General features: G+C 42.4%; 1 protein-coding gene across 3 annotated transcripts in view; it reads left to right on the forward strand.

The window, feature by feature from the left end:
- The window catches only part of Rme-8 (receptor mediated endocytosis 8), a 48,179-nt gene extending 30,307 nt beyond the window's left edge, over window positions 1-17,872 (forward strand). For 2 of the 3 annotated variants that reach the window (XM_089735054.1, XM_089735056.1), the window contains 8 exons: window positions 2,076-2,339; window positions 7,084-7,196; window positions 8,014-8,186; window positions 9,207-9,426; window positions 9,904-10,071; window positions 10,554-10,700; window positions 11,380-11,602; window positions 13,019-17,872. In XM_089735054.1, the coding sequence (XP_089591180.1) occupies window positions 2,076-2,339; window positions 7,084-7,196; window positions 8,014-8,186; window positions 9,207-9,426; window positions 9,904-10,071; window positions 10,554-10,700; window positions 11,380-11,602; window positions 13,019-13,092 (1,382 nt within the window). In that variant the 3' untranslated portion in view covers window positions 13,093-17,872. The remainder of the gene's footprint in view (window positions 1-2,075; window positions 2,340-7,083; window positions 7,197-8,013; window positions 8,187-9,206; window positions 9,427-9,903; window positions 10,072-10,553; window positions 10,701-11,379; window positions 11,603-13,018) is intronic. The other variant, XM_089735055.1, reaches the window with a different exon arrangement.
- Window positions 17,873-18,073: the final 201 nt, after the last annotated feature.

The following is an 18,073-nucleotide window of genomic DNA, read 5'->3' on the forward strand; positions in this document are numbered from 1 at the left end:
GTGCACTTCTTCTCTATATTCTCTATAAGTGTGGAAAATTTCATACTCCTCCGTCCGCGCAATTTTCGTAAAAAGGGATACAAAGTTTTTGCTTCACGTATTAATATATAGATTTGTGATAAATTTTTAATAATATATGTTTATGAGATTAAGTCTGAAAGTGGCACCTGTGACAGAGTAGTTGAGAAGTGCGCGTTTGGTATGGTATGAACATGTGATGAGACGAAACGAAAATGAGGTTGGTAAGAGAGTGTTAACTATGAATGTGGAAGGATATAGACGAAGAGGTAAACCTAAGAAGAAATGGGTGGATTGCGTGAAAGACGATATGTAAATGGTATATGATAGAGGAGTATGGAAGGAGAAAACATGTTGCGCCGACCTCAGGTGACTGGGAGAAGGACAGGAGAATGATGTTATAATTTCAAAATATCTTCTATCTATGTAATAAAAATGAATTGCTGTTCGTTAGTCTCGCTAAAACTCGAGAACGGCTGGACCGATTTGGCTAATTTTGGTCTTGAATTATTTGTGGAAGTCCAGAGAAGGTTTAAAGGGTAGATAAATATGAAAATGCTTGAAATTAAATAAAAATAACAATTTTGTTTTCCCTTTGATGTGTCCCCCGTTGGACGGATTCCTTTTGTTTGTTTTAAGCTTCGATCAACAATAGTAACTAGATAAAGGGACACGTACAAAATCAAAGCAAAAACTGTCCGCGTGAATATACACATACATAGCTACATTGGTTTACAACAAACGGACAAAAAAGTTTTGAAACAGTTTTAAGTTCAAACTAATTACAACTATGGCACCTAGTAATAAAGTCACAAATTTCCAAAACATTATCTAATACTTACGATCATTCGTCACAAAGCAATAAATTACTCCTGTCACTTAAAAATGAAAAGACATATGTTAAACAACCTTTAATGTTAAATCAACCTTAATTGCCAACAAATAAAGTAATTTTTCCCGTTATAGCTTTGAGAACTAACTAAAATTTCTATTTACTACAGGAGGTAAGGGAGTCGCGTCGAACACTAAAATAATTTATTAAATGAATAAAAGTAAAAGTTTAGTTGTTTACTTTTTATGTTTTACGAATTTATGTTTGTTAGTATCTATACATTGCTTATTATTTTATTAGCGCTACGTTTTGTGTAATACATATTTTTATAGTATATTTTTAAGTTTTCGCGACTAGTACACATAATAAAAAAAACGTTTAAACGGTTTTAAGCGCGATATTTTTATTACAATGTTTTGGCCACGTTTCAGTAGCCGTGAGCACGGAAGGCAAAGATGTCCAGTGTCAATGAGTCGAGTTCTTAGCTTGGTTATAAAAGTAATTTCTTCTTTCTCTGGAAACAATCGAGATTCATTCCGCACATGTGATTGCTAGGAAAGCTAAAATAAAAAAGGAAAGCTAAGTATCTAATAAGAGTCCAACAAACAGACACAAAAGCAGCATTAACCAATTTTAACTAACCAATTTTGAAGTACTGCTAACAAATTTTAAAAAATTATTACAGCAAAAATCCACTCCATGCATTTACTCTTCTTTTAAATCAAAGTTTGTCCAGGTGTTGGCGAGCCTTGGCCAACTTTTATAGCGGTGGTTAAAAATCGGTAATTTTGTTTAAAATTTAATATTATTTATTAGCTTAAAGCATAAAATATAACTTATACTTCATATACTTACCGAAAGTAAGATACTCCGGCCGTTAAATTGCTATGTCGGGCATTTTTTTGCAACTTTTGAATATACATTGCGGCATTGTGAGACGGGTTGACATTGGCTGTGTCTGAAGTGAAACAAAATAAGAGCTCACATTTCAAGTGAGCTGTTATTTAACGAGACGGATTTTTGCGCCGACCCGAAATCTAGTTACTATTGTTGATCGAAGGTTTTAAGTTTATTTTATACAAACGTTTAGGTCTTGTATTTATCGATTGAGGCACTACGAAGTCTGCTGGGTCAGCTAGTAATTTATAAAAGTTTATTAAAATTCTAATTTTTATTTCCCCAGAATATGTGATTTTACAAAGGAGTTTCATTTTATTTATTTCAGGCGTAGAAATAAACTGCATCGGTCAGTTCGGTTTGATATTCGGCATGTTGTCGGGGCGCGGACGGCCGCGGCTGCAGGACGCTGCGCTGCGGACGGTGCGCGCGGCGGCCGGCACGCGCGAGTGCGTGGACGACATCGCCGCCAGCTGTGTGCTCGGACACCTGCTCGCCGCGCTGCCCGAGCGCCCGCCGCGCCCGGACGCGCTGCCCGCGCTCGCCGCGCTGCTCGCCAACACCGCGCTCGTCAAGGAGGCGCTCAACAAAGGTACGACGATTAATCGTGTACAGAACATTCGAATATAGAAGCCGGGAATATGAAATGGTAATTTTCATAAATGGGATTATTATAGGGGATACGTTCCCGAGTGACAAAATAAAAACATACTTTAGGCATAGTTGTAATAGACCTTATTACAACTGTGCCTAAGCGTCCTAAGTCCAAAAGTCATCAGACTGTCCTAAGAAGTGGACTGTAGATTCATAGGTCGCTGGATCATATCCAGCTCGAAGGACCATAAAGATGTATGCGCTGTTGAATGTGGCGTACACAACCTGAGATTTAGATAGGAAGAAATCAAATCAAATCAAATCTAATTCTATCTATGTTGGTCTGGTGAGTACCACTGTATATGAATGCTGAACTTGTACTGGCGCTTTATACTACGATGTGAGTAAAGCGATGTGAATGCGCGCGTGCCCTGTACGATACATGACTCGTACAACAATTATACCTAAATTGTTTTTAGCTGGAGCTGGAACTGTGTTAATTTTTATTTCTATCTGAATTATTTCTGAACTAGATAATGAAAGGCAAACGAATATCCCTGTGCTCAAGTAAAAAAAGTAAATAAAGTAAAAGCTCCTTATTCGGGGGTTGGTGGGGGTTGGTGCTTCCCGCTTCCGTAGGTTTAACCCGCGATTCCCTACAAGTGACCCCTGGGTGGTGCTAAACGGGAGCCGAAAACATAACCGGTGGTAGGACTTAGTCCGACTGGCTGGCGACCACCCTCCAACTAGAGTCCGCCGCCAAATAGCCTAGCTGTGTTCCGGCGTGTGGGTTGGAGAGCCAGTTCTATCCCTTCCCTTTCCCCTTCCTTGTTGGGGGTGAGTCTTGGTTGCGCCTGGAACTTGCGGAGCAGACGTGCGTGCAAACTCGCGGGGCGTGATTGTTTGACGGGGGTATAGGGAGACCCAGTGAAACGGTATCCGCTGCCGCCCGCCGGTCAGTAGGGGACCTGAACCCGGGTGTCTCTACTAAACTCCGCCCCGGGAAGCTGTCCCGCCAACCGGTGTAAAATTCTGTCGTGCGGTCGTCGTGCCGGAGTCGGAGACCGGAGTGGATCCCGGCGATCGCACGCAGAGTGGACTGGGGGCCCTTCCATGCCCTGCGTCAGTCTCTCACGCAACCCGTGGTCGAGCACGTACTATGTTCCGCGCTTCATTCAGGTGTTGCCTCGATCTCACCTCTAACATCCTACCTCTCCTAATCCTACTCTCCCGAAATATAACAACTTAATTAATGAAGTCGAAAAAAAAGAAAAGGGTTTTACAGGCGGCTCCCCATTCCACATTTAATGTGGATTTCAGCAATGTCAGGGGCCTACATAGCAACCTTGACGCCGTACACCACCACCTTGAGACGGCGCAGCCTGCCCTGCTTTTTTTAACGGAGACGCAGATATCTGCTCCGGATGATACCTCATACCTTGAATACCCCGGCTACGTATTGGAGCACAACTTCCTGCGTAAAGCCGGGGTGTGCGTATTCGTCCGGGCTGATGTCTGTTGTCGCCGTCTTCGGGGCCTCGAACAACGGGACCTGTCCCTCTTGTGGCTGCGCGTAGATCACGGGGGCCGTAGCCGAATCTACGCGTGCCTGTACAGGTCCCACAGCAGTGATGCAGGTTCAGCTCTGTTTGAGCATGTGCAAGAGGGGACTAACCGCGTGCTTGAGCAGTACCCATCTGCGGAGGTGGTGGTTCTTGGAGACTTTAACGCTCACCACCAAGAGTGGTTGGGGTCCAGAACCACTGACCTCTCGGGTCGGACTGCCTACGATTTCGCCTTGGCCTACGGCTTCTCCCAGCTGGTGACACAGCCCACCCGTGTCCCAGATATCGAGGGGCACGAGCCTTCTTTGTTGGACCTTCTGCTGACCACAGATCCGGCCGGATACAGTGTGGTGGTCGACGCTCCGCTTGGATCGTCTGATCACTGCCTTATTCGTGCTGCCGTTCCACTCTCTCGTCCTGATCGTCGAACGACGACCGGGTATCGAAGAGTTTGGCGGTATATGTCAGCAGATTGGGATGGATTGCGTGAATTTTACGCATCCTACCCATGGGGGCGGTTCTGCTTTTCCTCTGCTGATCCTGACGTCTGTGCGGACCGTCTTAAAGACGTGGTGCTCCAGGGGATGGAATTGTTTATTCCCTCCTCTGAAGTGCCCGTTGGGGGTCGCAGCAGACCCTGGTATAACAATGCCAGCAGGGATGCTGCACACCTCAAGCGGTCCGCATACGTGGCATGGGATAATGCCAGGAGACGTCAGGACCCTAACATCTCAGAGGAAAGGCGGAAATATAACGCCGCTTCCAGGTCCTACAAGAAGGTTATTGCCAAGGCGAAGTCGGAGCACGTTGCTAGAATTGGCGAGCGACTGAAGAGCTATCCCTCTGGGAGCCGTGCTTTTTGGTCGCTCGCCAAAGCTGCAGAAGGAAACTTTTGCAGGTCTAGTCTCCCACCACTACGCAAGTCCGATGACAGTCTGGCCCATAGTGCGAAAGAGAAGGCTGACCTTCTGGTCAAACTCTTCGCCTCGAACTCGACTGTGGACGACGGGGGTGCCACACCACCGAACATCCTCCGGTGTGATAGTTCCCTGCCAGAGATCTGCTTTACACAGTGTGCAGTCAGGCGGGAACCCAGACTCCTGGACGTCCATAAGTCGAGCGGGCCAGACGGCATCCCTGCAGTGGTTCTGAAAACGTGCGCCCCTGAGCTGACGCCTGCGCTAACGCGTTTGTATCGCCTCTCTTATTGCACTAACAGGGTTCCGTCTTCATGGAAGACTGCCCACGTCCACCCTATCCCCAAGAAGGGTGACCGGTCGGACCCATCGAGCTATAGGCCTATCGCGATAACTTCCTTGCTTTCCAAGGTGATGGAGCGAATAATTAATATACAACTCCTGAAGTATCTGGAGGATCGCCAGCTGATCAGTGACCGACAGTACGGTTTCCGTCACGGTCGCTCAGCTGGCGATCTTCTTGTATACCTCACTCACAGGTGGGCTGAAGCCTTGGAAAGCAAGGGCGAGGCTCTTGCTGTGAGCCTTGATATCGCGAAGGCCTTCGACAGGGTCTGGCATAGGGCACTTCTATCGAAGTTACCATCTTACGGAATCCCCGAGGGTCTCTGCAAGTGGATCGCTAGCTTTTTGGATGGGCGGAGCATCACGGTCGTTGTAGACGGTGACTGTTCTGATACCATGACCATTAACGCTGGCGTTCCACAAGGTTCGGTGCTCTCCCCCACGCTTTTCATCCTGTATATCAATGACATGCTGTCTATTGATGGCATGCATTGCTATGCAGATGACAGCACGGGGGATGCGCGATATATCGGCCATCAGAGTCTCTCTCAGAGCGTGGTGCAAGAGAGACGATCAAAACTTGTGTCTGAAGTGGAGAACTCTCTGGGGCGAGTCTCCGAATGGGGTGAATTGAACTTGGTTCAATTCAACCCGATAAAGACACAAGTTTGCGCGTTCACTGCGAAGAAGGACCCCTTTGTCATGGCGCCGCAATTCCAAGGAGTATCCCTGCAACCTTCCGAGAGTATCGGGATACTTGGGGTCGACATTTCGAGCGATGTCCAGTTTCGGAGTCATTTGGAAGGCAAAGCCAAGTTGGCGTCCAAAATGCTGGGAGTCCTCAACAGAGCGAAGCGGTACTTCACGCCTGGACAAAGACTTTTGCTTTATAAAGCACAAGTCCGGCCTCGCATGGAGTACTGCTCCCATCTCTGGGCTGGGGCTCCCAAATACCAGCTTCTTCCATTTGACTCCATACAGAGGAGGGCCGTTCGGATTGTCGATAATCCCATTCTCTCGGATCGTTTGGAGCCTCTGGGTCTGCGGAGGGACTTCGGTTCCCTCTGTATTTTGTACCGTATGTTCCATGGGGAGTGCTCTGAGGAATTGTTCGAGATGATACCAGCATCTCGTTTTTACCATCGCACCGCCCGCCACCGGAGTAGAGTTCATCCATACTACCTGGAGCCACTGCGGTCATCCACAGTGCGTTTCCAGAGATCTTTTTTGCCACGTACCATCCGGCTATGGAATGAGCTCCCCTCCACGGTGTTTCCCGAGCGCTATGACATGTCCTTCTTCAAACGAGGCTTGTGGAGAGTATTAAGCGGTAGGCAGCGGCTTGGCTCTGCCCCTGGCATTGCTGAAGTCCATGGGCGACGGTAACCACTCACCATCAGGTGGGCCGTATGCCCGTCTGCCTACAAAGGCAATAAAAAAAAAAAAAAAAAATTCGCGGGGTATATGTTTCGCAAATATTCCGCAAATACAGAAACCGTGAATACTGAATGGCGCGGCGAAGGCGACTTGTGTTAAAGGCGGAAATAATACAGCAATGATAACAATTAACAACATACCTATAGACATCGTTGTAATAAGGTCTGTTTTACTTATTTATTAGTTCATTTGACGACGCCTTTACAAAGGATTTTCGATTGGATACATAAATATTGGTATCCTTTTTATCAAATTAGATACCTACATATTGGTACATATTCTTTTTATCAATGTGTATGTACTGATGTACCGATCAGATCCGCGAATAGTGAAAACGCGAACGATATAAGTGTCAATAAGCAGCTTTTAATGTATTGGGTAGTTACCATCTGTTATCGTAAGTTGAGCCTATAAAAATAACAATATAAATTTTGAACCACTGTCCGCGTTATGAACCATCGCTTATCCGTGTCTCCAGGTGCCGTGATATACCTACTGGATCTGTTCTGCAACAGTAAAGCGCCGGAGACGCGCGAAGCCGCCGTCGAACTGTTAGCGAGGATGATGGCTGACAAATTACACGGACCTAAGGTGAAAACTACTTAGAAAATACAAGATACGCGGCATTTTGTGGTAGGCAGCGGCTTGGCTCTGCCCCTGGCATTGCTGAAGTCCATGGGTGACGGTAACCACTCACCATCAGGTGGGCCGTATGCTCGTCTTCCTACAAGGGCAATAAAAAAAAGAAAGATGCTATAGAAATTTATTACAATTTAACTTTTGCAACCTGTTCATTACACTTTGATAATTAATAAAATAAATGTGCGTGTCAGATTCAACTCGCGACTTGAGTTTACTTTTAAAGCGTGATTGATCTTGTATAGTAAATAGTACAAACAGGACAACATTATATTAAATAAATTCATCTTTTATCGTACACACACCGAAACCATGCAATCATTAATTTAATATTTATTTATGTTAATCCAATAAATTAAAAGACTATTAGTTTTTAGCGACCCTAATTGCCGGGTTGAAGTTTATTTGCTCTCCGTCTCCGTGTTTGATATCTGTATAACTGAATATAAAATTACTTGTTGCATATCGATATCTGGTTTCCGTAGTGCAAGGAATGTTAGTGCCGAGATTACGACGCGCGATTTGTCTCTGTATATTCGATTATCGATTCGATTTATCGATTTAGTAAATTATTATTTTTATTTATTGGGCACACAATACACATTACATTAGGAAATTAGTAAATAACAACAAATAAGAAATTTTACCATGTGCACACGACTAAATAAGACAAATGTGTTGAGTTTGTACACAACGTTTTTTTTTTTTTTAAATGTCTTCCCTCCGTTCTTTTTGCCACACACAACGTTCGGAACGATATTGTGTTCAGGTCCGCTTGGCGATATCCCGGTACGTGCCGGGCGTGTTCGCGGAGGCGATGCGCGAGTCGGGCCCCGCCAGCGCCGTGCACATGTACGACGCCGCGCACGAGCACCCCGAGCTCGTGTGGAGCGATGACGTCAGGCAGCGACTCGCCGAACACATCGCGCTACTCAAAGACAGGTACCGACATTTACATCGACACTTTCCTACCTAGCTGAGAGCCTTGAGAGGCTATTTCAGCGTAACCTTAACTAGTAGGTGGGCTCACGGGGCTCAAACCTGACCACGTTGCTCACACGAACCCTAGCAAGAGCCTTGCTTCGCAGAATCGTACCACCGGATCGGAAACGCGACCCACTGAGAAGATCTGGTGAGAAACTCAGTGGGCTGTGTCTGAAGGTTAATTTACTTGCGACGAAGAGCTCGACGAGAATGATGACCGGTGCTTGAGGTACCTAAAAGCACCGTTAGTGTATCGGGAGGATCCGAAATGACGTGTTTGGGGCGACGTCGACTGCTTTCCATTCTTTCCGCAGGATCGGGAATGTAGTTAACGGCAGCCGCGATGAGAGGGTTCTCGTGTCGTGCCCCTTTATCGAAGTGGCGCCAAATGACGCGACCACAAACCGTTCTATGCTACAAGATTCCTTATGTTAACAATTTTATCGAGTCATATCTAATCGATCCTCTGATTTTAGCACTGAGGCGTCGTTCAAAATAGTTTTCATGTTACCTAATTCATGCATCAGCTCGCTGAGTTTCTCGCGGATCTCCTTAGCGGGTCGCGATTCCGATCCGATAGGAGATTCATTCGCGAAGCAACTGCTCTTGAGTTGTTAGGTTTCCTTCGGAGACGCTCGGGCAGCCGTTAGCAAATCCCACCCCTCCTGGCTGAGCCTTTGCTCGCCCTCCTGTCCTGGTGAAACTGGAAAGGCCTCAGGGCCACCAGTAATCCTTCAATAATAAAAAAAAACATGTGGCTTACATAGGGTAGGGACAGTTATTCTTTTTCAACCCGTGTCCACCCAATGCTGAGTGCAGGTCTTATCGAATGTACCCCTTCTTTTCGGTCTCTTGCCTTTCGCATCCAGTCCCTACCAACCACTTTAACCAGGTCATCGGTCGACGTCTAGTAGTCTAGTCAGTGGAATTAATTTGATTCAATGGAGGCCATAACATTATTTTTGTAACAAAATACAGACATCAAGCGAGACAGGCCCGCGACCCGAACGCGACGTTCGAGGACCGCGAGGCGGCGGCGGGCGAGCAGGCCTGGGCGCCGCCCGGCGAGGTGCTGGTGGGCGGGGTGTACCTCAAGCTCTATCTGCAGCACCCCTCCTGGAACCTGCGCAGCCCCAAGCGGTTCCTGCAGGACCTGCTCGCGGAGACCGTCGCCGCCTTACAGAAGGACTCCTCACAGGTACAGCTGTGCGCTTTTTTGACTTGGAACTTGTCTTTAATATTTACACTATGTAACTGAAAATATGTAGTTGAAATTAGCAGTTTGTTTTCGTCTTTTCAACAGTGTTGTCTAGTGTTGAAATGTGTCATGAGCACAGATATTTGCAATATCGTTTGAATGTGTGTTATTTAAATTTAAAAAAAAACACAAACTTAACAAAGTACGTTAAAACAGTGAGTTCTAAAACTTATCTTCTTTTTTATGCTCTTATCCCACTGTGCTAGATTGTGTGTGTTTCTCCATTTGTTAGCCTAATATTTACATGAGTACTGGACTCCCTACACCAGTTGCAAGGGCGTTAATGATGACAATCTTTGTGGGGATGAGAGATAATAATGTTAATTTTAAATGCCCAGCGAAGCGGACGGGTACAGCTAGTAACTTAAAAGGCTTCGAGAGCTAACTACGATTTCTTCTATTATCGTGTGCGTACAGGGCAGCAGAGGAGAGCTGTGCGCGCAGGCGCTGGTGGTGCTGCTGCGGTCCCGGCCCGCGCTCAGCGAGGCCTGCGCGCAGCTGGGCGAGCTGCCGCGCCTCACCAACATGCTGCCCTCCTGCCCTCTGCACATCGTCCCGGTGCTGGCCGCCGTCGCAGACACGCAGGTACTCCACGCTCGCTGAGAATGTGGAGTCTTCATAATTGCTCCGACTGTGTGTCATTGAATTCTCGGCTGTATTTTGAAGTCCATAGTGCGTTTCCAGAGATCTTTTTTGTCACGTACCATCCAGCTATGGAACGAGCTCCCCTCTACGGTGTTTCCCAAGCGCTATGACATGTCCTTCAAACGAGGCTTGTGATGTGCGACGGTAACCACTCACCATCAGGCAGGCCGAATGCTCGTCTGCCTATACGGCAATAAAATAAAATAAAAAGAAGTCGTAAGGATGACATTAGCTCACAACAAGAACGTAGAGAGGAGAAAAAAATACAATTCTCTGAGTCGTAAAGCTTTCCCATCATTAGTCGAAAGACCGATCATAGGTTCATCCAAGGTCCCGGCGTCCTCGTCCTTCTTGCTATACCTTCCAGTTTACAACCTTCAAAAAAAGTCTTTTTACCAAAGATTCGTGTGTTATTTTTTCAGGCGTGTGTGATGGCGCTGACCCAGACCGACATAATGATCGGCATGAAGACCGCCGTGAAGTCGTGTCCCGAGGTGGTGGGCTCCGCGTGCGAGACGCTCTCCTCCATATTCAGCAGCAACGTCAACACGGACCGCCTCGTGCTGCAGGTACCGCCGCGTCCCCTCACCCCCATCCCAACGAGTCGCTTGGAGCACTCTCCGGTCCATAAACCGGATCTGTTGTTTGGAATATGTATATATCGCAGTTTTACTGGTGGTAGGACCTCTTGTGAGTCCGCACGGGTTGGTACGACCATCCTCTTAACACATCCTCTTAACAATAAAACACATTTCTCTTCGACATATGTACTATAATTTGCAGGTAAGTACAACAAATGACTCATAACATAACAACGTCTGACCACTCTTTGTATACCGCCCCGCCGCCGTGACCTGCCTTCGATGACTCATTTGTGTTTATAGATAATGGCGTTGCGCCCGTGCAACATGCTCACCGCCCTAGCCGGGCTATGATTTATGACCCAAACTGCACCGACAAAATAATTCTACTATAATTGATTTCGCGTTGCATTGCGGATTAATTAAATAAAGGTAGTTTTTTTTTTTTCCCTTGTAAGCAGACGAGCATACGGCCCACCTGATGGTGAGTGGTTACCGTCGCCCATGGACCTCAGCAATGCCAGGGCAGAGCCAGGCCGCTACCTACCGCTTAATACTCTCCACAAGCCTCTTTTAAAGAAGGACATGTAAAAATGTCAGTAAAATTCCATGCTACTATTAACGTTCGCGTCTCATCCGATATGTGTGCAGTGCGTGTTGTCGGCAGGCACTGGAATGCTCTCTGGTGAGCTCGCTGCTGTCGCTGCTGGAGTCGCGCGTGGAGGGCGGGTGCGCGGCGCGGCTGGTGGCGGCGCTGCAGGGCATGGCGCGCTCGCCGGCGCACGGACAGCGCGTGCGGGCCGCGCTCGCCGCCTGCGCCGTCTGGCCGCAGTACTCCGCGCAGAGGCACGACCTCTTCATCGCGCCCCCAGACCGACACTCCATCGCCGGTACACGACTAACCCTCAAACCGACTAGTACATCCATGAAGCCGCGTACAGACGTCGCGAACGATATACGCTCAAGCTGAGCACGCAAACCACCACGTACGGTGTTCGTCAGTAGAAGAATGGCTCTAACAAGGCGAGACGTGCAGATTGCAGCTACGGCATAAATAGTGATTTAATTAAAAATTAAAAACGATCGCATGACGCGAATGTGTCACAGTGAGTACTGTGAGCACACACGTTCACACACCCCAAGGCATGTGAGATAAATCATTCGCGACGCACGTCTCGCGATGTCTGCACGCGGACTAACACATGCAAATTAAGTTACACTCAGACAATGCGGAGACCGGCGTCGGCGTGAGTCTGGTTGTAGTGTCAACCGCAAGAACCCCCTACTCTGACCCGGTTCTGACCCCGGAGATCGGAAGAGTACAGAGGAGTTACTTAGTGCGGTAGAGTCCTAAAAATTTCCTTGGACCCGTGGTCTGCTGCCAATATCTGCAGATCGTCAATTCTCACATACCCCGCGCACCCTCTAGGTGCGGGAACTTCGTAGGAGGTTCGACCCCCAGTTCGAAAAAAACACATATTTTTTTTTAAATATGATTAGCTACAGAATTGTTTAAACTTTAATGTTATCTACAGTACAAGTCATTAAATATTATTGTTTGAAAAAATAATTGAAAATCGACTTCAAGGGTGAAAAACATCAAATAAACATATCAATTAAACTAGTTCAACGGTAAATAAAAAACAGAAAACAAATAAAAAAGAACCTTTTCCAAATACACAAAAAACGTTTAACATAGTAGTATAAACGTAGAGAATAATACAGTTGAAGACGTTATCCTTTTAAAATTCGTTTAAAAATAAATAAATTGCTGTTATTCTACTCCTAGAGTAACCCACTGGTACGTAGGACTCTCACATGTTATCTCCACTTCACCGTATGTGAATAAATTGTTAATCTACATATTATTAATACGTGAAGCAAAAACTTTGTACTCCGTTTTACAAAAAATACACGGATGGAGGAGTATGAAATTTTTCACACTTATAGAGAATATAGAGAAGAAGCGCAGAATGTTCATTTTTTTTAATTATGCATAAAAAACACATTACACACACTACCACGTATTTGACACACACACGCATGTATACTATTTGCTTATTGTCAAACTCTTCTTATTACTTATAGTTTGTGATCAAATTGAGAATAGAATAAATATTGTTTGTCTTTATTTATATATGTCTAAAGTGTTCATAGTCTTGGCGAAATCTGTGATTATAGAAAATAGTCTTTGACAATAGAATCATAATAGTGTACAAACTTATAATTTTAATTACCTAATTATAGTCGAATTTCGAGTACCAGGGGATCACTAGTAAACTATAAACAAATGGTTTCGTCCGCAGCAGCTCCGCACTCGGCCGGCTACCTGACGGCGCCGCCGCTCAACATCCCGGCGCAGCCGCCCCCCATCGACTGACCGGCGACTCCGCCCGCGCTCACGTACGTCGCTCTCTATCGCGTACAGACGACAACAAAACTGCAACAGTAGCGATGTTGATAGCTTTACGGAATTATTTTTACTTCATAGATAGATTCTCAATAATTAAAACCATTATTAATTTGTTATATGTTAAAAAATTATTAGTATCACCGCTTGGATCTGTCCTCTGACGTCACAAGTGGCTATAATTTCCTTTCCCATAATTTCATAAAAACAAAACGAATGATACTAGATTAAACAATATTTATCTATGAATTAAGAATCATTCTGACAAAACATCAATATCCTTCATTCTATTTTCTACCTACGAATAAATATAGAAAGGACAGTATTTCAGAAAAAATCATTGAAATGTGAAGTTTTTGTATAATGGCCTATAAACTATATTTAAGTTATCAATCAGTTACACGTTTTAATCGCACGAATTGAACAATGATGAGAAAGCATTTGAAATAAATACTATTAATGAGACTTAAATATTATGTAATTAATACTGTAACATGTACTGTTCATTAAAAAAATCATAAAACCATTTCAATAATTCTATAATCGAGAATAATAAAACGAAATAGTGTGTACATAGCTCGGTCAACGTTAATACAATCTTGCAACGTTTAGTCTTGCATAGGAAATTCGCCTTATTAGCGTTCAATGGAGTCAAAACTGTTTGTAGTACATTGCGTATTCAAAAACAAAATATTTCGTTAACAATGTTCGTTCGTCGATGTTCCTAACAAAACTGGTAAACTCCCCATTGGCTCCTACTACCTCATACATATAATGTAATGTATGAGAGCGAGTGTGGCATGTACTTCTTCAAACGAGGGTCGAGGAGCGTCCTCAGCAATCAGCCCCTGGCATTACTGATGTCCACGGGCGACGGTTTTTACGAAGCGACCCGCGCCTTTGAGAATTATCTGAACTCCTTGAAATCTGATGACTTTCCATCGAAATGGAATAGAAGATTTCAGAGTTAGTTTTGTCGTTAAAATAATAACACAAACTGCCTGTCTGTCTGTTCAAATTAACGTATCCGTATCGTATTAATAAAATCCTAAAATACATAATCATACTGTACTGTTGTCTAGTAAATTGATAAAAAAATCCCAGTGACTGCTCTTTATCGAGTAAATTGAAATAATACGAGCTTTACTAACTCTATAACCATTAAATTACCTGATCATAAATACTATTATAAAAATTTCGTAAAAAAAAAGTATACATTCGTAACCGTATATTTGAAAATGGATAAGATTAAAAAAAACATACACACGCAATATATTAAATTATTTTAACACATTGCAAAAAAATAAACAGATGAAGCCTAGATACAATACTAAAGTATCTACTAAAGTATGCCAAGTAATGCCAAGAGAAATTATTTATTTATCAGCGCTGGCAACTGCGGCCGTCTCGGATTTAATTATCCGGATGGTAGATTTAGTTATTCTTAATTAAGTGCCGATCTTCGCAATAGATGGGCACTATACGAATGACAATATATATACATAACTTCAACATAAATGTACATAACGTCACCCTTCTAAACAATAAAAAATAATGTAATAAATGCATCTAAATTATTAGTTCAACATCAAGTGATAACAGTGAATATTTACCTACGCGTTGAAATAATGGCGATAGTTTTTAGGCGACCTTTTCATATTATTAAAAAGGAACAATTTACGGGCACGCTTCAGAAACATCACAAGTAAAAGAACTCAAACAAGCTTAAGATCTATTGAACGTGTTCTAAATTAAAGTAACCCTAATTGTATTATTAATGAAGAAAAAAATATTAATCTCAATATAATAATAGCTTTTTCAATGGAATAAAGTATTACCAGCCAAAGGTTTCGTTTTGCAATAATGATAAGTTTTAATTTTTTAAATCTTTAATAGAATTAATTGCATGACTAGTAACTTGTAAAAAGAAAAGTATTATGTTGTTTAAAATAATTGATCTCTCGATTCAAAAACAAAAAAGAAATCATTCCTAAAAATCGTTAATCTTAATGAAGTATATCACTCAATACTTATGTTTGTTGAAAATTGTGTTTGTTTGAAAAAATATAAAGTTACCGTCATAACTTTAATATATTTTATGTTCAACTTTTTTTTAAATTAGAATATCATTTCATAAAGTATTGTATGGGCCGTATTCTCGTTTGCCTAAAAAGCAATAAAGAAAACATGAGAATTGAAACAAAATTGTCTATGGCTTAATGGAATGATTGCCTATGGTTCTTCAATAGATAGTAAAAAAAAAACAAATTGTGCTCGATTCTACGTACATGCTGTTAAAAAATAAGTAAATTTTATCCTTAAATCGCTTAGATCAGATTCTATCATAAAAAATGCTATTTTTTTTGTTTCAATCACGTATTAAACTAATGTGATAGTAGAATTCGCACTTTTATACCGCTTAGATATAAATTAAGAAATTCTAACGAACATGAGGATCCGTTTAGGAACCTAGTAGTAATTTTAGTGGTAAATATGAAGTAAAGTTTGATTACAAAGCAGCCGAGTCAACGTTTTGAATATATATATTTTTTAATTTAATTTCATTTAAAGGAACCGCTTTTCGTTCCCTTTATCTATATATTTCTAATCCATCTGCGACGCATCTCGAGATGTCGAAGGTGTCATATCTCCCTGGCTTCAAGAATCTTGTCCCGGGCATTGGCTTCAGTCCCTGAATATCTTCGCCTATTCTAATCTCACTCTTGTATTTCTCAAGGTGTGCCGGGATGCTTGAACCTTCCGCAATTATTGTAAAAGGCTTGCGTCCATTATCCCAGTAGGAACGGTATATTCGCTCCTCTCCAAAAGCGTAATCAACCATGGCCGATCCGGTAATTCTCGGTTATATAGCGTCGTATGAGCTAAGGTCGGTTCCAATTGCTAATATACTTGCGTCACCACTCGCAGCGATTGAATCGTAGGTGTCAACTAGACGAAGCCCAATTGTCGAGCCACTCCCAGTAGTGTCATGAGAGGGGTCGATTGTTTTACATTTGACATCTACAACGTAAATGCGCCACCCACCTTGAGATTAAGTTCTAAGGTCTCAGTATACTTACAATGGCTTAAACCAAATACTTCGCCTTAATAAATAGTCCTTCACTCCTCGATAAGATGCAAAGCAGTCACTGATAAACGTGGACGCTGCATCGTGAACACTGCCAGTCAATTTGGACACGTCTCATGCACAATATCGTTGAAACCTTGTGCATTTAATTCAATATTGAAAAGATCCGTGTACAGTGGTGATTGTTTGGTTTTCAGTATTTTCTTGTCGACGGTCGCTGTTCTGTGTTAATTCTTATGGTTACACAAGAATAGGGGTTCGGAATTTGAATTTGAAAAATTGTGTTCATTTTAAACGCCGTCATATTATATAAAACTTTTTTTTGAAGTGAAACTTCTTTAGAATCGTTTTGATTTCAAACTCGATGAAACGAAAAAATAAGTCCATAGAGACACAAACACATAAATGTATAGGATTCAGCCGGCGAGAGAATGAGATAGAACACATTAGACGTTCTCGGTCTCCTCTTTGTGCGACTCTTCGTAGCATCCCCACTAACGTCTACTAGATATTGTCCATATGTATGCTCCTGTGTAGTGGGATAGTCAGTATATCTATATATTATTTATAAGTTTCACTTCTACCCTATGTGACTTGCACACATACACACTTTTTTTTCTCTTAAATTCATTACTTTTTGCATGATTGACTGTAAACTCGAATGATAATTTTAGCGACCCCATAACTTAATTCATTAATAATTGACTTTGAGGAGGCCTTCGCCATGCTTAATGGGTTCCTGCCAAACATTAGTGAGGATAAATAAACATTAAATACTGATTTACTTTGTATTTTAGCAGGAAATAAAAGGCTTTTTATTTTATTTTTATGTAATTAATAATTGAATTAAACGAAAACTTATTCATATAAGCTAGAGCTTGCCTACTTAAAATATCATGAGATATTGAAAATGATGCGGATTTGAATATAGAAAAAAAAGTTACGAATTTCGTGTGGTATTTGAAATAAACGAAAAAAAGTTTCTACGTCATATCATAGACTAAGGAATTTGTCGGCGGAGTTATAAACAATGCGTTCTAAAATGGAATTATGAAAGTGTTTTCTTACCAACTAATTAAATTTTGTAAGCCAAGGATTATGTAATGGCTTTTACGTTTGCGAGTATTATTTCATGCTAGATGAAGAATATGATTTATTTCTCGTTCGCCTATATGAGTATAGTACTATATAAGTACCTATTGTGGGTTTGGTGATTTTTACTCAACCGATGATCAATAAATGTTATGATTTTTGAACGTAAATGGAAATTTCAGTGTATATTACTAGGAGACTACCAACTGAATAATAAACTAAAGTCTCTGTTAACAAAGCCGTACAGGATATCTGAAACAGTAACCAATTTTTTTTACGTCGACTATTAGGGTATAAAGATATCGTTTTTTAAAAAAAAATCTATTCGCTTAAGAAATTCAAAAGCTTAACTCATTTTTTACGGAGAGTACCGTGTAAAGAAATGAAATTATGTATGTAATCGATATAAATTAGTGTTGTATGATAAAAATTTCCTGATGCGGAACATGTACAATGGCGCCGTAAGGCTGTGTGGGCACCGCATGATAGAGGCGGATATTTTTATATTTAGCTCATAAGATAAAACTGTATTATATAACATGAAGTTAATATATTGTATGGATCATGAAATGTGTTGTTTTGATTTCATCACCCGTCCTTGAAGTGATGCGAATTCTATTAGGTACAAAAGTCTGACTTCGATCTCTGGGAGTTCGAAAAACAAAAAAAAAATGTTTTCGAAATGATTTGTTTTTTCTTATTATTCAATCAGCCTTGTCTGATTTTCTTTTTTTTGTTTTATACAAATTTCTGGTGTTCGTTTATATAGAA

The sequence above is a fragment of the Bombyx mandarina genome, chromosome 19 (genome assembly GCF_030267445.1).
Source record: "Bombyx mandarina strain Sakado chromosome 19, ASM3026744v2".
In the NCBI taxonomy this organism is placed as follows: Eukaryota; Metazoa; Arthropoda; class Insecta; order Lepidoptera; family Bombycidae; genus Bombyx; species Bombyx mandarina.